The sequence below is a fragment of the Falco rusticolus genome, chromosome 5, assembly GCF_015220075.1.
Source record: "Falco rusticolus isolate bFalRus1 chromosome 5, bFalRus1.pri, whole genome shotgun sequence".
NCBI classification, from domain to species: Eukaryota; Metazoa; Chordata; class Aves; order Falconiformes; family Falconidae; genus Falco; species Falco rusticolus.
Genome location: NC_051191.1, coordinates 20,458,307 through 20,480,676, shown reverse-complemented (window position 1 = coordinate 20,480,676; position 22,370 = coordinate 20,458,307). Strand labels below are relative to the sequence as shown.

Here is a 22,370-nt window from a genome sequence, read left to right as displayed (position 1 = left end):
GAAGAGTGTTGCACTGCAGGTAGAGTAGAGCTATTACTGTGTTATATTGCACATGTCTTTCAGTTTCCCAAAAGTGCTGTCAAATCATCTCTTTTATTAAAACATCAGACTTCTCATTTCTTACTTATGCATAACAAATACTCAGATAGTATGTGTTTCTGTGTTCAGGTGAACGTACAGACAGTTACAGTAAAATGTTATGAGGAAATGTGGGAATGTGTTTTGATAACTGAAACTAGAAGTAATCTCAAGGAGAAATACTCATAGTTCTTTGCAAATGTGACAGTTTAAGTCTTTTTAAATTCAGAAAACAATCCTTCTGCATATCTAGTTCTGTTACCTCCATAGTTCTGCTCTGGCTCTAGAGAGGCATGTATCAATAACGAGGTGCTTCTGCTGTTTTGCTCAGACAACCTCTCTTGAGTGTCTCAATCCTTCTGGAGCACGTTTGCTATTAGATTGAGTCTCAGATGATGGTGCTTAGCTGAAGCCGGACATCTGGACCATCCTACAAAATTTCTTCTGTTAGGTACTTTTGGTGAGAGGAAGAAGTTCTAATGAGCACTTTGAGCTTCATGCCACCAGTCCACTCAACTGCACTATATAAACATCTGTCCTGGTTGTCAGCACTACTGCTTCTTGTATAGAATCATAGAAACATAGAACAGTTTGAGTTGGAAGGGACCTTAAAGACCATCTAGTTCCAACGCCACTGCTGTGGACGGGGACACCTTCCAGTAGACCAGGTTGCTCCAAGCCCCATCCAACGTGGCCTTGAATGCTTCCAGGGATGGGGCAGCCACAGCTTCTCCAGGCAACCTGTGCCAGTGCCTCACCAGCCTCACAGTAAAGAAATTCTTCCTAATATCTAGTCTAAATCTACCATCTTTCAGCTTAAAGCCATTCACCCTTGTCCTGTCATCACCTCTTGCTGTATTTCCCCAGTACAGCTACTGCCTAGCATTTGACCCCACAATTTACAACCAGTCTCACACAAACTCTAGTGCTAGTGCAACTTGTACTGAAGCAGAGTATCCCACCGGATCATTGTTCTCACCACCACACACCGGGTACTGTCAGGGCCCTGAATGCCTTGAGGCAAGAGAAGCTGCACTGGGACCCAAGGGTGACTGCGAACTCAGGGGCAGAAACCCTGCAGACAAGGTGCCCAGTCCCATGGGACCACATCCAGTGATAGTAATTCATGTCCTTGTCCTGGGACAAGCCACAGAGTCAAGTCAGCAGGTCTGCAGCAGCAGGGTGTAAAGCTGTGCGTATGACATAGCTCTGGCAAAGACCTAAACCCAGCGCCCAGGCTGGTGGTGGAGGGTGCCTGGAGGGGAAGAACCTAGATGAGCCTGATCAGGTCAGAGCCTTCTGGTGGACTTGGAACCCTGACAGTCATGTTCCAAACTTCTGCTTCAATAAAGTAATGAATGTTGTGTAATTAGCAGTCAAAGCAGACTTCTCAGTTTCTGTTTTGAATTTTAAATGTAGTATTCTGTAACAGAAATGGAGGAGGTTCTCATTAGGAAGATATTAACATTTTAGCAGGCAGGAGAAACAAAAATAGAGGAAGGATGGCTCAAGTATTACCAAAGAGAAAAGTTTCCAACCGGGTTGAAAGTAAGCTTTAGGAGTGCATATGTTCCAGTAGTTGTATTTCTCTAATACTGCTCTTTGGTTTTCTCTAGGAAAGAAGAAGTCTTGCCCTGTGCTGAAGCCACATTAAATGGCCCTGCTTGATGAAACAGATGCAATGGGACGTGTGTGATCCAGGCCAGGCTGCTACCTGGTGATGCAATTTGTCAATTTTTTTTTTCATTTTAATTTTATTTTTTAATAAATGCTGCATTGATGAGAGAGCTGGCATTCAGGACCAGACACACAGTTTCAACACCAACAATCTGTTCTGAAAGACACTTGCATTGTCTAAATGTAGCATTGATCAGTTAGTCATCACAGGAATGATGGGGTTCTTCCCAAGCAAGCCTTCTGCCTAATTTTAGTTCCTTGTCCCCTTCCCTCTCTCCCTTGTTTTTGTTTTGTATTTGGGGTTCAGTCCTATTTTCTTAGTGTTATTGCACACAGTATTCAGCTTCTCTTCAGAAAGGTAGCAGGTCTAACGCTGGGACTTGGACAGTGCACAAGAGTCCCGCAGTCGTGTGACCAAAGTTCCTGATGGAGCTGTCTTTGGGCAGCATTTGCACCGCTTTTGTATAGCAATAAAGCCTTATCAGAAACATTTCATAGGAGGAAAAGATGCAAACACTTTAAATGGGATGAAGCAGGGAGGGATTTTATTTTACATTTTTTTGGGGTGGGAGGGAAGTCATTGACATTGTCCCAAGCCAGAGGCCAAGTAGCTAACTTGCTGTAATGCTGAACTGTCTTGAGAAATGGGACGTCTCTGCATTCCAGTGAATTGCTCAGTGCTCTCTCCTCTGGAGACGTGACAGTTCACTGCAGGATCTTGGGTCGGTTAGCAATTGGTCTCCTCTGTCCGAGCCATCAAAACTCAACTTCCCGGATGTCATCCTCCGTTGGCTGGAGAGTATGCAAAGAAGGTAGCATGTTGTTTGCCAGCTAAGAGGATAATGATCCACTGGACTGCTGCCATGCAGGAGCGAGAGCAGATATGGCACAAACAGGTTATCAGGTGTTTGCTGGCTTTTTGGAGACTAATGTATTTTCAAATTATTATGGAAATCCTTTTCTGTTTGTTTTGTTCTGTTTTTAAAGTTTTTAATGGATGCAGGAACAGCAACACTTTTGCACTTTGTACCTAGTTGACAACATTGGAGAGTGACATGGCCCCAGCACAGGACTCCTGCTGTTACTCCCCAGGTAGTTGGTCATGGAGAAGTTTGGGGCAGGGGGACACACATACCGCTGCCTCGGGATGGTAGAGTAAAACAGTATGGAGAAATGGACTGCGTTCCAAACTGCCTGGGAGCAAGGTCAGTTGAAGGTGTGTACTTGACTCTGGAACACAGAATCTTCTGCGTAGGCTGAAGGACCTACTCGTGTAAAGACTGTACCAGTTTCAGACACAGGTCTGTACTGAGTGGTGCTGGCCTCTGCATTGAGCTTGTTCCCAGACTGGACTTGTGCACATAGATCATACGGGTGTAGATGTTGGGCCACTTGCAGAAGCAGGCTTGGGCTGGTAACAGCAGATTGCCACGACCAGTGCTCCAGTGCTTATTCTCTACCCCTGTAGTCTAGATACAGAGCTGGGCCTGCTTTTGTGTGTAAGCTGTATGCTGAAATCCACCTGTCAAATGTTAAATGCCGCTTATTTTATTAGTCCGAGACCTAAGCTGGAAAATCATTCACTTTGGAATAAAAGCATGAAGCTTGACACATAGGTAGCCAAATAGCTTATTTTCAGATATATTCTCACTTGTGCATAACGAGGGACTTTACCCTGTGAGTATGAAAAAGTACCTCACACAGATCTGTTGTTATGAGCAAAGGCATCCTAGCCGGACTTCAGTCTTTTTAAAAAATACTTTATTTTTAACTGTGATATGTATGTAGTGCATATGAAATTTTCTTAACTGTATTGAGAGGTGGGGGCGGGGGGGGGGGGAGTGAGATGAACAAAATGTTTTCACTGTTAAGAGTCAGTCTGTTCTGCTGGATCAGTATCCGACGGTGACGTACCCGCAGCACGAGGTTATCCTTGTGTGCCCAAAGATAACGTATTTTAATTTTTGCTCTTAGGGAAAATCGAGGATTTGCTTTGCTGGAATACCAGGTATGGAGGTTGCAGTGCAGGAAGCAGGCTGAGATTACTGTTTGCATCATGGAAGTGTGTGTGCTAGGGTTGTGGGCCACTTGTATGCTGCTGACATAGCTGTGATTTCTCTCAGCTGCAGTTACTTGGTAAGCAGGTGCTTTCATGGCACAGTACTGTTGTTCTGGAAGTCTTCTCACTGCTTGTAATTTAAAATAAATAATTTAAAGTTACATTGTGCTGGGAGGAAAAAAAAAACCCTCACTTTCTGCTTTGGTTACCCTGCTTGCTGTTTGGAGATCAATCCCATTCTTAGCCAGGATTATCAGAAATGATTAGTGGTTTTGAGTTCCTAATTGGAGACACATTAAAGTCTTAATTTTCAGAGGATTGGTGCTAGAGTTTTTCTGAAAATCAGGTTCTCTTCGGGCATTCTTTAAACACACAAAAATGATACTATGAAAACTGAAAAATCATTTGTCTTAACACAGTATCAGTGCAGCTTATTCCAGCAGCTGGTTGAAGACCATGACTGGACTTCGGTCCCATTAAATACCAGGTGATGGCAATAGTTCTCTTCCAGTCTTCTCATTCACGGTTCCTTGACTGGTGCTTGCAGGTTCCACCGTGCTACAATTATGACCAAGTCCATTTAGGATCAAGATTAAGGGGAAATGTCTGTAGCAGGCACAATTTGATCATCCTTCTGGCTTGATACATTTTCAGCCACCTTGTGAAACAGATAAATGATCTTTGCTTTAGGTTACGTCATGGACAGGGGTCACTTTGCATCACCTCAAAGCTGTGCAGGCTGATGTTGCAAGAATACTGATTAGCTGTACCCACCTGATCTGTTCATGATGCTTTCGTTTGGAAAGCAGCAACCTCCACCTGAAAAGTGATACAGAACAGCTGGCAGCAATATGTCCTAAAATGTTTCAGAGAGATATGCAAGGTCATGTCTGTCTGTGCCTTCTGTTGCAGATTCTGAACTTGTCGTTCGTTAGCTTTTGACTTTTGAGTCCATAAATTTAAATGAAAGCTTTAATAATCTATTTAAACATATCCAGTAAGCAGATCTAAAACCACGTTGTAGTTACTGGGGGACTCATTATCTTAGTTTATTAATTGGATTACTTGTGTCCAGTTACTTTTGTGATAAGATGTTTTACTGGTAGTTAACTACATTGGTAGAAATGCACAAGCTCTCTTGCTTTTGTGACAGTGAATGATTCCTCCACGTTTGGGATTTAAGCTCTGAATTGTACCTCATCGCTCCCATAGGATTGTCCTTCACAAGCAGCCAACAAGCTGATCTAGAAAAAGTTCCTTATGCATGGTACGTTGGAGTTTGCAGTTCTGAGAGATCCAGGGTCAGATGATGGTTTCCTTGCCTGGCTGAAATGACTTTTATAGGTAAAGTGTGCATAAATGTCTTTCTCGTAAGTCTGAGCTTCCCATCTACCTGGAGTCACAGTGGATATGTAGAGAGGCTGGAGGGCCCTGCTGCCTGTAATCTGTGGCCTCCCTCGGTCCCCATTGCTGTCTGAGCTTCCTTCCTTGCCATCCCAGACTGCTGCCCGACGCTCTGCAGGGCAGCTGGGCTCTGTCACCGCTTCCCATTTTTGGGTGACTGTAAGGCAGAGCACGCAGTGACTTGATGGAGCCCTTTCTGCCGGTCAGGCTGTGCCTCGGGCGGTGCCAGCACTGTGTCTTCATGACAGTTGTTCACAGTGGCATCTCGGGGCACACTGGCTGCTGGAGAGCTGCGTTACCTTCTCGCCAAGTAAGCCATGTGCTCTAGGGAAGGCCTGCTACACTGGGCGGGGGGAGTGGGATTTGTCTACTGAAAATGGATTTATTTTAACCCAGCTGTACCCTTTAAAAAAACCCTCGGCTTGCTTAGGTACTTGGTCAGAAAGCAATGAAGACTAAACTGAAGTTATATTCAGCACTGTCCTTCCTCATTTATATGCAGTATTTTGAATCTGTCCATATCAATATGGTATGTATAATTTTAGGTTTGATTATGTATACTGATGAGTGTGTATATAGATATATATTTGCAATATGTATTATTCCATGTATATTTATACACACACAGTTGGATATTGTGAGAAACCTAGTGAAGCAGATGCTCAGAGCACAATGAGCCTAACTTTTGTATCTATGTACAGCTCCATGATCAATAGCAAGCCATCGACAGACATTTCGTTGTACAAGACCAAAACCAGTAAGGCATACCTTACCAGGGGGAAATGGCTGTGCTGGAACATTCTAGTTCAATGATTTTACCCAGCTGGGCATTGATGTGGTGGATTATAAGAGAGCAGCAGCTTGTCCGGTCATCCCGCTGTTGTTGCTGGCATCCCTGCTGCTGCAGAGCCATGCCCACGTGCTGTCACTCCGGCAGAGGAGGGGGCCTTTTCTGCACAATTAGCAGTTAAAAAGTGATCAGTCATTGGCTGACCCTAAATAATTCTTGAATCATAGCACATTTGTCTCTGGCTGGTTGGATTGTGGGAAAAATGCATTCCTTTGGATGATACGGCTGTTCAGGAGTCCTGCCATCATCTCATCAGATGACTGTTTCCAGATGTCCAAACTCCTGTGTTCAGTACCTGGGTATTAAACTGGGGTTGGAGCACAGCTGTAGGGCTTGCAATCAGAAAACCCCTATCCTGCAGAAAGATCAAGTGTAACTAGTTTGGAGCCGTGAAGATGCGATCTGATAGCAGATAAAAACTCAAGTGGTTTGGATTAATTTATTTTTGTTGCTTACTGGGGGAAATGTGGAGTTGGGTTTGTGAGTTTGAATTCCCTTGCTGTCCCAAAGAGGTGAGGCGCTCTCTAAAATTGTATCCGCTGGCTTCAAATTAAAGTTTAGGTGAGAGAGTCTTTTGAAGGAAAGCGATCAAGGAACATGACTGTAGTTTATTCCGCAGTTTCACCAGTCTTCTAACAAAATTTTCCCACACACGTAAATAATTTATTGCTTCTTCTCTTGAGTCATAGCAGTTATGGCAGACAAAATCGCAGTTATTCATCTGGATAGTACATCCTCAGCAAAGCCTGATAACAATTTCCTGAGCATCCTGACCAAGGCTTTGTTGCCCATATTGCTTTTTAGAGAGCTGCAGCTGGCAAGCAGAATGGAAAACCAGTGGGTACACAGATTTAAAGAAAAACAAAAAAAGAGGGAAGGAAACCCCACCACCACCCACAACAACAACAAATCCCACAGTGTTCCCCTTAGCATCTATTCAAAAGGCTCATCAGACATCCCAGTTTGCCATCAGAAAGGTTTTGGGTATGGTGTGGTATGCAAGGTGGGTGAAAGTTAAGGGACATTCCTAAATAACATACCTAATGGAAAAAATTTTAAAATGGCGTTATTGTTGTGTGCTAGCACCCAAAAGTAATTTTTCCAAAAATTAGCCGGTGAGCTGTAACTGGAATCATTATTTATCAGTGGCATAACTTAGAGCAAATCTCAGTGCCAGTCACTAAGATTTATACCACGCCATGTGCTCCTCAGTGTTTCAGTCCGCTTAATCCTTCCAGCCACAAAGCACCTTGATTTGCCTCCTGCCTGGTTAGAGCTGTGCTGGAGAACACAGCCTGTGCTCTGGAGTCCTATGCTAGGACTTTTTGGTTTTTACACTTCTTTCTTTGCACTTCTTTCCTGACATCTTAACCCTCTTCTGTAGTATTTTTGGCAGCACTTACTAGTAAGTTGGTGTTTCTTTTCAGTCTTCACCTTCTGTTGTGCTAAGCGCTGTCTTACTGCAGTGGTAACCACAGGAAAGCTGGAAGAGCTTCATTTTCTTCAGCTGTTCAGTTTATCTGGCAACAGCTGCTGTATGTCAGCGTCCTAATTTCTGCAAACGTTAATTAAAGACCAAAGTGGTTTGCAAGTCACGGTGTAAGAGGTGCAACAGATTCTTGCAAGTATTCAGATACTGACTCTGTGATTTGATGTCCCCTGAGACTTCATGGGAGAGGAAAATCCTGTGTCCTGGCTGCCAGGTTAATTATACTTGACCAGTAAGATCATTTGGTATTTTTGCAATGTAATACTTTTTTGATGCCATATCACAGCCCATTTTGCAATTTTCAGTCATTTAAAGAACAGGTTTTCTTTTCCTCTTGCTCTTCCCAAAGCAGTGGTCTCACCCTGAATCATGTTTGGAAACGATAAACAATTGATTTTCTTATTACGAGATGTTTCATTGTCATTAGAAAAGAGACAAAATGAAAACTGCTGTTTACAGTGGCATGCTAATTTTCTTTGTTTGCCTTTTTTTTTTTTTGGCATCATTTCTCTCTGAAATCCTATTCTGCTGTGTATGCTGTTCTGGAAACATCTGTATCTCCAGTTGCAAGCTCTCACAAGTCAATCGTAATGCACTTACCTGATCTTTTGCCAACCCGAGCTTTAAAATAAAACATTTTTAGGTGCTTCTCCCTGAGGTGAAATTCAATTTCTTAATCTCATCCCATTTCCTTGATGTTAGGGGAGACCACTCAGGAGGGGAAAACACCAAAAGCTGTGCAGTACAAAGGCGGTTCGTGATTTAGGAGTGTGGCTGTTGAGCTGTGCTGCAGGAGAGTTTTTCTCCAGTTTGGACATCACGGGCCATTAAAAACCAACCAAACGGGTGAAAGATACCCCCTTGTTCTGAGAAGACCTTGCAGCTTTCTGTTCAGATTGCATTAGGTGGGGGCTTTATATTAAAAAAAAAAAAATTATGCATAGGAAAGAGCTGAAGGAAAGTGGAGAGCTGTACTTGGGTGTATCACTCTTCATGACATGTCTTTTGGGGGCTTGCTATTAATTGGCTTAAACTGGGACACGTTGCACTCAGTACTGTACACAGAACATTCACCGTGGCCTCGTAACTGTAAATTGATGCTGCACATTTCAGAGTGCTTTTCGAAATGCTGTTGCTTTTGTTGCAGAGTACGTTTCACATCACTGCTAGCTTTTGGCACTTCAACGCATATCGTGCTACTGCTTCTTGCTTTTCTAGTCTTGTCCTAACTTGAGTGGTTTCCCTAATCAGGGTGTAAAAGGATTTCTTTAAGCCTTGTTACTCAAACCACCATGTAATCCAGAGTATGGTTGTGTATGATGTGGTTAATGCTACAGTTGGAAGAATTTAGTGTTGTTTTCAAGAGCAGTGTGGGCAGGGCAGAGCTGAAGGCTGGCTGAAAGCTAAACTAAAACCCAGGCTTTGGAGGCTATCAAGTGTATTGACGTTGCATGCGGTAATATGTATCTTGAAAAAATTTTGGGTTTAGGTGTTTATTTGTAACTGTTCTCTGTTGGATTCGATAGCTAACTAATCAGGTTGCAACAGGATTTTTTTTCCCTTCACTCTGCTGAGGTTAAACTTGAGTCTGCGGCACTTTGCAGCTGTGATAGGTACCTCTTCTTTTTCAGATCGGAGCCCCTCGCAGTCTCTGTGCTCAGGAGCTGGAGCTCGAGCAGAGCACAGTTCTCTCTGTGGAGCTGCCTACCTTGCTGCTGGCACAGGCCACGAGAGGGGAGAGCTCTGCGTTTCCGAGACGGATGGTATAACCATTGTAAGATGGGATAAGGCTAACATTAGGCGAATGATTTGTTTTCCTTAATAAACGTGCTGGTTTGGTAGCTTTGTGGCTAGAAGACACCTACGTTGTTAGTTTCTCCATCAAAGCAACAAACCTCTTATGAGCCAAAAAAGAAAGTCCCAAACTCAAGAACAACCCAAACCACTTGGAGCTTGTTCAGTCTTAGAAAGAGACATTTAGTAAATATCATTTCTTGGTAAGGTTGCACCAGTGTGTTCGCAGAGTCAGAGGAGAGGGCTGTGTCTCAGACTTAGACTTGGGCGTTGTGAGTTCTAAACACATTTCCATTATTACTAAATTTTAAAATAACTTGGGATGAGGTTTGAAGTATTAATTTTACCTTTGTATGACAACTTGCAAAAAATAAATCCTTCTGGTCAGGGGAACTGCGTGTTTTTAGTTTCATTATGGACAGTGCCTTAGCCTGTGTCTGGAATTGTGCATCGTTAGTTCTTTTTATAGGTCGTAGTTAGCAGAAGTGGACACCCTAGAGGTACTTGAAGTATTAGACTGTTTTCAAAATTCAGTTCATCGCAAGTTTAAGATTCTTTGGAAAATGGGTTTGATAACAATTCCTGATGATTTTTTTACTGGCTGAAGTTTCCAGCTTTATGGGGAATACTGTTTTGTTTGGGGTGAGGAAGTGATTTTTTTTTGCTGATGGTTTCCCTCTGTGGTAGCTGCTGACAAAATGCCAGCCAGTAGGAAGCTTCCAGTAAACCTAAGCAGGCATTTTCTGTTTACATTTACATACAAGCTTTCTGACAAATTTGAATGCAGAAAATAAACAATTTGGCTCCTATATGTTAACTTATCTAAAGCTCTCTTACCTCATTACTGGAAGGGCATTGTGGTGACCAGTCTGACCTCCCTGTTCATTTTTGTACAAAAATTAACTGTTATTTCTTAGTGACTGTTATCTGTCACCCTTCACAACGGAAGTATAAAGATGTTAGTGCATTATGCCTATATGTAAAATGTATTTTTATACTTGATGCTGATCAGGCGAGAAGAAATCCTTCTCTCCCTGAAGCTGGGGGGCTTTTATAAAGAACAGATCCTTCCCTGTCTATTTTTTATTTTCTCAAATTGTTTGAACAGATGTAAACTACTAAAAAAAAAATCTTTTATCATGTAATTTTGATGCTCATAGCTAGTTTTTCAGAACTTTTTCTAGAAATGCTTAGAGAATCTCCCACTGTTGGTGGATTTTGAGTAAGCTTGTCTCCTGCAGTAAGGCATGCTGTTGCCAGATGCTGCAGAAGTGTCTTCTAGGCTAAAACATTAATGGAACTAAACTTGAAATGTAATTAACTACAGGCACAGCAAATGCTAATTGAAAACTTCTCATCGGGTACAGCATGGAGCTGTTTCTCACTCATCGGTAAGCCCCCAGAAATCCTTTGCCAAAATGCTGAACACTGTGTCTGAGCCAGCCAGCGCTGAGTCGCTGGCAGTGAGGGCCAGCTCTTGCTGTGTCCTCATTTGAGCGAGTCCTAGAGTGTGTGTAGCCAGGTCTTTCGGATGCTGCATCCACGTGGGCTTTGATTTACAAAATAGGTATTGAAGAATCACCTGCGGTACTTGCACTGGAGGCTGTGTGAGAGGAGGGTGGTTGTGCTTCTGCCGGGAGCCCCGAGCTGGCACCCTGGTGGCATGGTCAGCAGTCCTCAGGTTCGGTGGTCCTCACCGCCTGGCAGTGACTTTGCACTGAAGCTTTTAACTTTTTTTTTTTTTTTTTTTTTCCCTGCTCCATCTCATCTTCAGACTAAGGCTTAAACACCGAGCAGTGACTGATTTGCCAGGACAATCTGGAAAAATGGCTTTATGCAGGAGATAATCTCTTCTCACCCAAGGTCAGGTGATGTCCGTCTCTTGCCCAGCAGTATGTTCTCTCTGTCCGGGCTCTCTCTACGTATCAGCACCTCTCCAGGTGTGTCTGCTCAAACTGTTCAGGCAAAACGGCTTTTGTTCTCAGTGGCACCTGATGGAGCAGGGACAGAGCCTTTTTAGGGGATTTGTTAGTTATCCAGAACGTGCCAGTATCGGTTAGGATAACACAGGGCACTAAAATTGCCTTAAAGTGCATTTGCCACACATGTAATTTAAAGTTCTGCGTTCTTACTTTTTCAGAATCAAATAACATAAAGAAAACCATTAGTTACCTCATGCTATAAATCTATGTAAATTTTGACTGTAACATACAGATCACATGAAAATATGCATGCTACGTGAAAACATTAGAAGTTAAGAAAAAGCAAGTAGAGTATTTAGGAAATAACACAGTAAGTTGTAATAGTTAATTCAGTGTTCAGTTCTATACATTATTTGACATAAAAACATTATCTTTGTAAAGAATATCTTCACATTCGCTTTCAAAGCACCATTCTCTTTTTGCCTGAGACTTTGGACAGACTTCTTTCTTTCTTTCTTAAAATAAATTGGCTAAAGCACAGGGTGGGAGGGTTCAAAGTACTGAGGAGTCCTTTGTTTTCTTTTAGGAACTTTTCTTCATATGACATGTATCCTATTAATTTGTAAATAATTTCCAATTTGTTGCATCACATTGCTCCTGCTTGTAAATCTCTGAACTCCTTTGCCTCTCTCAGTGTATCTGCTGAAACTTTACAAGGAAAAGGCATTTGTGCTCACTTACTTACCCACTCCTAGCTGGGAGCTTTGTTTTTTTTCTTGGTAACCAGTTTGTCTCATTTCTCACACTTTGATACTTTACCTTTTATGGTACAAATCCACAAGACCATCCTTCCCTGGCCTGCCTTCCCCTGAGGTGGTGTCATGGGGATCAGGAGTAGAATCGCATCATCTTGCAAATACACGTGTCGTCTTTCTTGGTTCTTGCAAACAAACCAGGTTGTGTTTGCAGCATCTACAGCTGCTGCTCTGATGGAAACCTCGCGTGAGTGTGGGGGTTGGGATCACCTGCTCTGCTGTGGCCAGGTCAGGTTTGTCTCCCATGTTGCCAGCACTGTCGTGCTCCCACCCTGAGCCCCATCCTCGCTCCAGCGGAGAGCTCGCCCCGTTCACATTCCAGCTGATGACCTAGTGCCCTTGAAGGAGTGAACTGCCTCTAGGGCAAAACAATGATCAGCAATAAAAATTCCAGATGTAAAAACACCAGTGCCTTTGGTTTAGTTTGGAAGGAGTCATCTCTTCTCATTCCAGCTTTGGAACTAAGTCATGCTTCATCTCCCAATAGCCAGGAAACAGGGAAAGAGAATGTGATGCGCAGAAGGATCCCACCCCGTAATATTAGTAATAATTTCCAAATACCCTGCTGTTGTTCCGAGTGCCTTATCTCCATCCAGATCCCAACAAAAGGTATTTCTGTTCCTTGTGCTCTTTTCTCTTACGCCTCCCTAACCTCATAGCTACTTAACGATGCTTTGTATATCACCTGCTGTGCGCCACCAAGCTTCCCGGCTGTGTTCCGTGTGACAAGTGCCAGGCTGAGGCTGCTGAGCTCTCCTTCACTGGAGGCTACAGCCAGGACCCCTTCCCTGCCTTCCAAGGGCTTTTCTGTGGAGTCTGGCTATGAAGATGGTTTAAGGACTGTTACTAAAAGAGCAAGTGCTTGTGGCATCAGGAGATACTGTAGCATTGTCGTTGCCAACTTGCACGTCAGTATTTCACAGAAGAGAAGGAAAGATGTGGTTTGGGAAATGTGATCTCCATGCAGCAGGTCCACAGGTTGCCTTTGAGGATGGGGCTATGCAAGGAAAACAGGCTGCTTTTTCTAAAGGGTAATAGAGATCAGACGATGGGGGCTAGTGCAGCAAAGCATTTAACGTGGAGTAGTAAAGGTAGATTTGATGTACATCCTACTGCTTATTCAGAATGTTTTATTGATATCCAGCTAAACAATGTACATTGAATTTGTCCTCCAGGTGTTAGAGAAACTATGCTTAAAAGCACCTAAGAAATATGATTATACATAATTTTGTGTTTAAATATAACTAATATTTAATATTAAATATTTTATTATTTAATGTGTAATTTAAACTAAAACCTCATTTGTCAATATGGGCATGTAAATATTTTCCCCTTACGAAGTATAAATATTCCTTATCTGAATTGTTTGTTGAATGAAAAGCAATTTTTCTGCAAAACAGTCACTGAGAAATACTTGGACAAGCTTTTCCCTTTTATTCATACCTTTAGTAGTAACATGGTATCAGTATAACTGAAAATAATGGAAGCATTAAAACATTCTGTGTTAAACTGATACATGCTGAAATAGGACCTTGCTCTGACCATTGAATTCCTCACAAGCCAGTTGGGCAGTTGGGGCTGTTGTTTATGGATCATTTTTCTTCGGTGGGATCTTGCAAATCCACAGCCTCTCGGGTGAGGGGAGGTGCAGGTCAGGTCCAGAGCTGGCTTCGCCGTAAATCAGAATTTCTAAAGGAGCAGTAATACGACAACTAATAGGTGTACTAGGAGATGCAAGAATATATATTTACCTAAGCCATTCTGTTGCGTCAGTTGTTTGCAGGTTGTTGACTGGGTGGCACTGGCAGGAGCTGTGCTGTTACTGGTGGCACTGGTGTGGCACGACTCGTCCTCGAGCGTTCGCTGGCCTGGCCTGCGAGAAGCCCAGCAGCAGAAATGTCGCTGGGCTGTAATTACTGAAATCATTGGAGCGTGGCTTGGGTTAGGAGTCATGAAGCAGTAAAACTTATTTGTCCTGCATGATGCGCACGTGTGCTGCTCGCCGCTGCTCCCAGGGCGGTGGCCAGGCTGGCGTTCCCCGCACCCAGCCCCGTGCTGGCGGAGCCAGAGCCCGCAGGGAGCCCGGGTGATGGATCTGCCCTCAACTGCAGGGCAAAGGAGCATCCGCCTCTCCTGCAGGGTTCTGATGGCAAAGGCTTTGCGCAGGTCTGTAATCCACCCTTAGAACTGGAGCCTGACACAAAGGCAGCAGCTGGAATTAGGTTTTCCCTGGGCTGGGCTGAGCTTGCCGGCTGGTTTGGGTCAAAGGAGGCGCCTGGGGGAAGCAGCACAGTGTCTGTGCCGAGGCAGGTGCTGCAGGGATGTCGGAGCAGCCTGGAGGCCTCGCAGCCAGAGCAAGGGCCAAGTTTTAAATAGCACCTGAGCACCCCACCCTGCTTTGTCAAGATTTTTAAGCATCCACGGGGCCGTTTGCTTTTCCTGTTGGTTTCCTATTTGGCTGGGGATGTAAGCAACTCAAGACGTGGGGGACTTGGACCACGAGACAGAAGGGAACAGAAGAGACCTTTTGAGTAAAAGAATTACTGGGATTTAAAGGAAGAAAATAATTTCTCCTACAAGCCTTGTTGTTAATTTAAAAAGCAGTTTTAGAAGTGACGAATATCCTTCTGTTTGCTTCCTGTGCCTGAAATACTTTTCGTGCGTTTTTACAAATTCTCCTTGAAGCAGCAGCTCTCCTCTTGGCTTGCAGAAGGTTGTGCCCGTTTTATTTGTGAAGTGGGAGTTGCTGGGACAAGGGCTGCACTGGCAGGTGGCTGCAGGACAGGCAGGAGCAGATCCTGCGCAGGGTGAGGGTTCGGTGGAAGGAGCTGCTGGCCAGAGTGCTGGGTTTGTATGTCCTTGGCTCTTTATTCCTTCCCTCTGCTCTTCATCTTCGGTTATTAATGTATATAGGGTCTATTTATATATATATATATTTCTATATATATATATATTTCTAAATTCACTTTAAACTTATTTTTCTCCGAACTTTCGAGTTTGCATATACCTTCTTGATTAGTAAGCATGCACCTTCTAAAACAGCTTAATCATTGGTACAAATTAAAAAATCAAAGGTACTGGGCACATGGAGGAAGGTTTCTGGAAGGGCAGGATTCGCTGGGGACTCGCTTCCACAGGGTTGAGGTGTGAGAACAAAGTGACTTGATACGGCTTTTTCAGTTCAAGATAAAATACTATTTTATACTTGTTGCCATTTTCTCTAGGTAGGTAAAGTTGTATTTTCAGACTGAAAAAAACCCACAAATGCTTAAGGGTGGTTTTTGTTTTGGCATTTTTCTCAGTGAGGCTCATGGAAAAGGTGGTTATTGATTTTTAACTTTTGTTCCGTGTCTGTTTCTGTCTTTGCCTTTTGTATCCAAATCGGGTTTTGACAGTGTTTAAAATTTAGATGAGCAGCTTCAGTTGAAATGTAAAGTTTTATAGAAACCTTTTTCTTGATCTGATATTTTGTAAACCATTTCTTTAATGCAGCCCGAGTACTGGCACTAGATCAGTTTGGCAGTGCTTAAGACAGTTGTCTCAGATGATATATGTGTGTGTGTGTACAGGTATACATGCATACATATATGTATGTACATGGAGTGGGTAATATGTATTATTGCACATTAAAATATCCATGATTCTAATGATTTTTTTACTATAGGGCGTATCTGCTTAGACAAACGAACTTCCTTTTTAGGCTCTGATTTTCCGAACTCGACAGGACACCATCGTTTAACCAGTTAATTTGCACTTAGCATATTTAAAGCAATCAGAATATTAAATATTCTTTGCCACCTTATCTTGGTCCACGGTCTGTTGAATTGGAGCTTCTGGAATTGCTTCTTTTGGGCTTTTCCGTCACTTCCATCGGTTTCTTTTCTGTTTGGCATTAGGCTGCAGTTTAGACTCGAGGCGATTGGAAATATTTGGCTTTTTGACTGTTAGCACAAACCACTTATTTAAGGCCTGTCCACCCTAGAAGATCCACCAGTTGCCACCTTAGGCTAAAGGACCCAAAATGCTTGTTTAAACTAAAAATAAACCACACCGTTGGGGTTTGTTTAAATAATGACTTATCTCCAGGAGAACTGGGAGGTGGTAGTGACTGCAGCAATGCCGGTTGGAGCCTGGGAGCTGGCAGGTTCATCCAGGCATCTCTGAAAGGGAATGGAGCTCCGGCCAGGGAGGCTGCGTGACCACCCCGGAGTGCCCACGGCCGTGCCCCTGCTCCTGGGCTTTGCTCTCAGCTGCAGCCGCTTTTGGGAGAAGACCGTGGAGACGGCCACCTCCGCAGTCCCCGTGTCACAACCAAGGTAGAGCTGAAGCAGGGGCCGTGGGGGTTGTGAGGTGAAACCTTCCTGGACCCCTGAGAACAGGAGATCCTTTAAATCCACTGGCCTGAGGTGAGGGAAGGCGCTGCAGCCGTGGGCAGAGTGGGGATGGGGCGTTCATGTATCCGAGAGCTCAGTACCCAAACATGAGCCCAGATTTTCAGCGTAGCTCTGCGCCTGCTTATCTCCGCTCTTCTGAAAATCCAGTCGTTTTGTTTCAGTGTCCTGGGAGCCCAGTTTCCCTGAAAGAAAATCTGCTGATGACCTGTCGGGAAGTCCAGCTGCTGTGCTTCCCGGTGGAGCGGCTCAGGGACGGGTTTTATGTGCAGGCACCCAGGTGGCCTGGAAAAGCAAGCGTTAGGGGCTGAAGTGATGCCTTTCTAAAAAAACCCAACCCATAAAGCGGTGGCCGGTAGGTAAGACGCACTCTGTATAGCAATAAGAAACACTCGCCTGCACAGATGGTGTCCTGGGGCTGTCACGGTGGCCGTACTGGTGACGGCTGTGGGATGAGAGCGTGGCTGCTGTGGGGAGGGTCCTTGCGGAGCCCAGGACCCTGGGGCTCGACACCGGGGAATGTGGAAATCCCATTCTAGCTTCACGTGGCCTTTCCTCTAAACCGGGAAGGGGTGGCAAAGGGGGGTGCCCAACTGGGTTAATTAATTTAGTGCAATGACATAGGGGAGCCTTTTTTCTCATGATGCCTACTGCCCTTAAATGTTGAAACCGGGTCTTTGTAAGCAATGTCTGTGTATCTATGTGTATATATGAGGGACAAATTTTAAATTACTGCCTTTTTTCCCTGTTTATTTTTCTGAGTAATTCCAGATGTACTTTAGTCTCTCTACTGTCAAAACTTTTATATTGTAAATCTGATGCTGGTGGCTTTTGGTTATTTTGGTTTTTGTTTTTGTAAAAAAGAAAAAAAAAAGAAAAAAAAAGAAAAAAGAAAAAGCAAAAAAAAGTCTGCATCTCTCTATGTTGTCAGTTTTAGGCTGTAAATTCCAACTACCAATAAAAGCTCAAAATTCACGTGCCGGTGGTGGATTCCTCCATCCTGCAAGACACACTCAGCCTCTGCCGTGCCACATCCCACCGTCTGCTCGCACGAGCGGGACGGCTGCACTCCCCAGCCTCGGCCCCAGCCACCCGGCGGGCAGGGCATGAGTGCGGGCAGGCAGCGAGGGCCGGCAGCCTTTCGGGGTGGTGCCGCAGGGCTCTCCAGCCCGCACACCCAGGAGGGCTGTCAGCCCTGCTGCAGGAGGGCCGAGGAGGAGGTTGGGTGGCTTCCTGCAGCCCCTGGCCCGTGCAGAGGCCGGGGTTGCTGGTGTCCAAGTTGGCCGTTGGTGGCATAGGAGGTGAAGGTGGCTTTCTGGCCTACGGCGTCTCACGGGAGGATGGGCCCGGTGACATGCTGCTGTATGGCAAACGTGGCTTTGGCCTCCAGAGCGTGAGTGGTGCTGTTGACCGGGGGAGCGGTGCGGGGCAGGTTGTTGCTGGTTCTGGATGAAACCCCCAGCGCCTGCGGGCTGTAACGGCTGCCTGGCTAATGGGGGAGGCACTGAGGTACTCCCTGCCACTTGGGATGGTGCTTTCGCTGACCCCAGTTCAGTCTTTGCCAGGCCCTGATCGGGGCACCTTGGCCCTTAGCGACTTTGCCAGATGTTTGCCTCTGTACCTGGCTGGTCCCCTTCTGTTGAACTGTGTAGCTGCACGGTGGGAAGATCTCAGTCCTGTGGCTTCTTGTGCCAAAATCCTCAAGTTTTCACCCTGAAGAAAGCTGCTGGTGGTGCAGGTAAGGCTGTGGCAGCAGTCGGCGCTGAGGTGGAGCAGGGCTGGTCCCCCTCGCTCCCCCAGCTGTGGGCATCCCCTCCGCTGGGTCTGGAGTGACCTTTCAGGACTTTGTGATGATGCTGCAGCGTGAAGCCTGTCATTTTTTAAGGGTGCCTGTCTTGGTGGCTGCAGCCAGGAGCAAGTTTGAGAGCTGCGTGAAGCCGCTGCTCCTGTATTCAAAAAAGCATTTTGGTTGGTTCTTCAAGGGGAGGTGGACACAGGCTTGGTACCAGGTGCCTCCTGCCCTGGTCCCTCACTGTGCCTAATGCTTCCCAGCACCGGCTGGTGATGGGGGCAGCCCGCACCATTGAGTTTGGGTTTCTTTCCAGCTCTCCTTTAACACCGTTTTGCATCCCCAGCTGCAGCGCAAGGCAGCTCTCTGTGTGCATCACGGCAGCAGCTCCACGCCGGTCCCAGCGCCATGTCATTGTGCTGCTGCTGCTCCCTGGGAACAGTAGTTTGCCCAGCAGGTACCTGCACGATGCAGTGGAGCCGGGTCAAGGGGCCACCCCCAATGGTGCAGCAAGGCCAGAGCCCACCAGCACAGCTGAGCAGTGGGGATACTGGGGTCACCAAGCCAGTGTCCCACGGAGAAGAGTAAAACTTGCCAGCACAAGCAGGAGCAGGTACGACACTGCTACCTCACAGCACAGGACAAAGGTCCTTGTTTGCCACAGGAAGGCAGCGACCAGTGTGGCCTCTGCTTGGGTGAGTCCCCAGTGCTGTGCCAGCCTCTCTCCATGAGGGACAGCTGAGTCCCCGAGGGACAGGAGCTGTGGTTCCCGCAGCGCTGGCCCGGTGCCCTGAGACATAGCTGGTGGCAGTGGCAGTGAGGCAAAAGGGCATGTGTCATATTAATTTTTTTATTAAATTCAGTTAGTTTTCTCTTTATATAATAACCTTTTTCCTCTAGGCACAATACAATACAAGGACTCTTGTATGTTTGACACAATGTACAGAAACTTCAATAATCTACAACTGCTCAGGTAAGTTACAAAAACCTCCATGTTACACCAGCTACCTGCCACAGCCATTATTGTACAATAAAACAAAGAGGGGAACCGGGGGGGTTAAGACTGTACAAAGATCTCTGCACTGAAATAAAACATTGTACTCCTTTAAAAACAAGACAGGTAGAAGAGCTGGCCGAGCTTGCGGGGGCAGCTGGGGGGCTGGGCCCCAGGAGACGCAGTGGATGCAGGCAGGGAGGGCAGCGGGTCCCGAGCGCCCCGGCCATGCCTCTTTGCACCTCCTGGCAAGCAACGCTCGGGTGGAGCGGGGCCAAACCTCTCCGTGTTCACACCAGTGCAGGGAATGGATGAGGTGCTGCAGGATCTGTTTCTGTACCGAGATTCCCCTTTTGCACTGACACTGTGACAGCGACAAGCAGGGAGGTGGCAGCGGGATGTGCGGTCCCCAGCGGCGCTGCGCTGCTGCAGGGCTGAGGGCTCCAGCGAGACCACTCGGCCGCCAGGCTGGGTGTGACGGTGCGGGCAGAGCACAAGCCGGGGGGGCTCAGGGTGGGGTGGCGGTAGGGAGAAGAGGGCAGTACTGTGTGGTGCCCTCTGGGCTGCTGCCCCCTCCTTCCCGCAGGAGGGCTCAGGGTTGAGGGGGTGACCTGTGCAAAGAGACCGGGTGGCACCTGCCAGCACAGCTGTGACAGCTGTGTCGCAGCCCTGGCATCGCTGCCAGTGGGGACCCTCAGCCACAGAGGCTCCTGGCTGCAGTGGAGCTGGACCCCTCATCCCAGGAGCCGGTTTGGTCCTCCCCCCATGCAAGGGGACAGAGGGGACTGCACCAGGGCACCAAGGCTGTGGCATGTGGCACCTCCCCTGGGGAACGGGAGCCCCGGTCACAGCCTCAGCCCGCAGCTGCCTGCTGGGAGCAGAGCGGCCACAGCCACGTCCCCTCCCAAGACACGGAGCCTAGTGCCTGCAAGCGCCATTCGCCAGCGTCCCCGGGCTGGCAGCAGCATGCTCGTTTGTTGGTGTCCAGGCCTGGGACAGGCGCCTCTCAAGGGCGGGGCTGCTCTGCCAGCGGGACGGCCGTCCGGCCCGCACTGGCCCAGCACGCGGGCGAGTCACCTCCACCAACACCAGCACCCTGAGCTGCACATCCCCGGTTCCAGCAAGGCGGGAGCAAAGCCCAGGACACGCTTAGGCCAGCTACTGCGCTATGGGGCAGCGGCGCCAGGTCCGGTGGGGGCAGGGCTGGCTCTCCCCCGTGGATGCCCTGGCAGACATGCAAGCCGCGGGGAGGACGGGGCAGGCAGCTCCTGCTTTCTCCAGCGGCGTGGGGTGTGGTGGAGGCGAGGTGCAGCCCCTCCACCGGCTGAGGACACCCCTGCTGCCACAGAGAGCCGGAGCGGGGCTACCCAGCACGGGGGGTGCACAGAGGACACGCAGTAACTACAGGGCTCAGACAGGCCTGGGAGGACAGAGCGGGACAGGCTCCCGCCCGCACCCCCCAGCCGGCTTCAACGCAAAGAATTCCTCCACTACACAGTCCTACCGTAGTGTAACATACTGATGCTGCCCCGCTGCCGCCTGGGGGTGCGTGGCCGCCGGCCGCCCAGCACGGCAGGCCTGTGGCAGGTGGGAAGGAAGGCCATCTCCTCCTCTCCAGTCAGTTACAGCCCCGGCTCAGCTGCGAGCATGGGTGCTGCCCGTGCTGCACGTGCTGGGGCCCGGGAGACGCTGTGCCTGGAACAGAGGCTCCCCTGAGCCGGTCTCACGCGTCCGACAAGCAACTCTGGATGCGGTCGATCCACTGCTGGGCTAGCTGCACGTCCTGGGCGCAGAAATTGTAAACTCGTTTTGTCGTCTTCAGCTGCAGGGGAGGAGAGGGGAGGTGAGCGGGGCCAGGCGGCTGCGCCCAGGGAGCCAGCAGCACCCCCCGGCGCAAACGGCCGGGCTCCACCGCGGGGCCATGGGCTGCCGGGCTCCCTGCCCCAGGGTGCAGCTCCGTGCCACACTCACATCGAAGAAGGCTTTCTCATCCACCGTCTTGGGGGCCCCCATGGAGGGGGTTCCTGGGGTGATGGACTCCACCTCGGCCAGGTCGATGACCCCTTTGCACTCTGTGTCCATCCGGCTGTCATAGTACCGCAGCTGCAGGGAGAGGTCCCGGCCCTGTCAGCACACCCAGGGGGAGGGAGCGATGGCAGGACAGACCCTGGGGCTCACCCGCCCCTCAGTACCTGATGTTTGGTTTTATCCAGCACGAACCAGCGAGGCTTCCACGGTTTCATGAAGGCTCCTTTCTTGTACAGCGACCCCTCGTAGGACCTGCAGGGGCCAGGCAGCACGTTAGGGCAGAAAGGAGAGAGGGGCCAAAGGGCAGTTCGGTCTGTGGCACCCCAGCATCAGTGGGGACAAGAGGCGCTTTGGGTCTGCACTCTGCAGAACCCACACACCCTCCCCCCTCCCAGCACCGCGGGCAGCCCCTGGCACCCCAACCCCCCCTCCTGCCTGTTCTCGCTCTCTGACATCTGGAACTGGCTGTAGAGCGTGCTGGTGCTCTTGCGGCCACCCTGCTTCCCGCTGGAGGGGGTGGAGGTGCTGCTGGTGTCGCTGTCGAGGCTGAGGTTGAGGGTAGAGCCCACGCCGCTCTCCTGCAGGTACACGCCAAGCGAGCGCCGGTGGTGGGAGAGGCCGGAGGACATCAGCAGAGAGCTGGGGGTCTGTGGGGAGCAGACAGCACAGCATGAGGAGGGGGATGGCCCTCAGGCACACCCAGCCTGGGGGCCGAGCACCAGCAGCCCCCCTCAGCCCCAGGCTGCAGGAGCAAACACCTGCTTTGCTCAGGGCACCCTTGGGCAAAGCCGACGCCTGCCCTCCAGCCCTCCCCGGGAGGTCACACAGCCCCCACCTACCCGGCTGCCCTCCTGCCGTGCCTCGGTGCGCTGGGAAGCTTTGACCTTGTCCCACGTGTCCTTCCAGCGCTCTGGGACCTGCCCCAGCTCCATCTCCAGGTTGTGCAGCTCCTGCGTGGGGATTCAGGCATCAGCCCAGGAGGGGCTAAGACTCCTGGGACCACTGTCCCAGGGGCTCAACTGACTCCAACCCTGCCACAGCCCTGTCCCACTGTGTGCATGGGGCAGCGCCATACCTGTG

The 22,370-nt window shown here is 48.1% G+C and overlaps 2 protein-coding genes across 4 annotated transcripts in view; one reads left to right on the top strand and one right to left on the bottom strand.

Annotated features, from left to right (window-relative positions):
* PPP6R2 (protein phosphatase 6 regulatory subunit 2) overlaps positions 1-15,890 on the top strand; it is a 120,911-nt gene extending 105,021 nt beyond the window's left edge. For 2 of the 3 annotated variants that reach the window (XM_037388700.1, XM_037388701.1), the window contains one exon: positions 1,695-15,890. In XM_037388700.1, the coding sequence (XP_037244597.1) occupies positions 1,695-1,746 (52 nt within the window). In that variant the 3' untranslated portion in view covers positions 1,747-15,890. The remainder of the gene's footprint in view (positions 1-1,694) is intronic. The other variant, XR_005104398.1, reaches the window with a different exon arrangement.
* A 3,212-nt stretch (positions 15,891-19,102) lies between these two features.
* Positions 19,103-22,370, bottom strand: part of SBF1 (SET binding factor 1) — an 87,761-nt gene continuing 84,493 nt past the window's right edge. The window contains 5 exon segments of the mRNA XM_037388699.1: positions 19,103-21,084; positions 21,234-21,365; positions 21,455-21,542; positions 21,726-21,937; positions 22,130-22,240. Coding sequence (XP_037244596.1) covers positions 20,986-21,084; positions 21,234-21,365; positions 21,455-21,542; positions 21,726-21,937; positions 22,130-22,240 — 642 coding nt within the window. The 3' untranslated portion in view covers positions 19,103-20,985.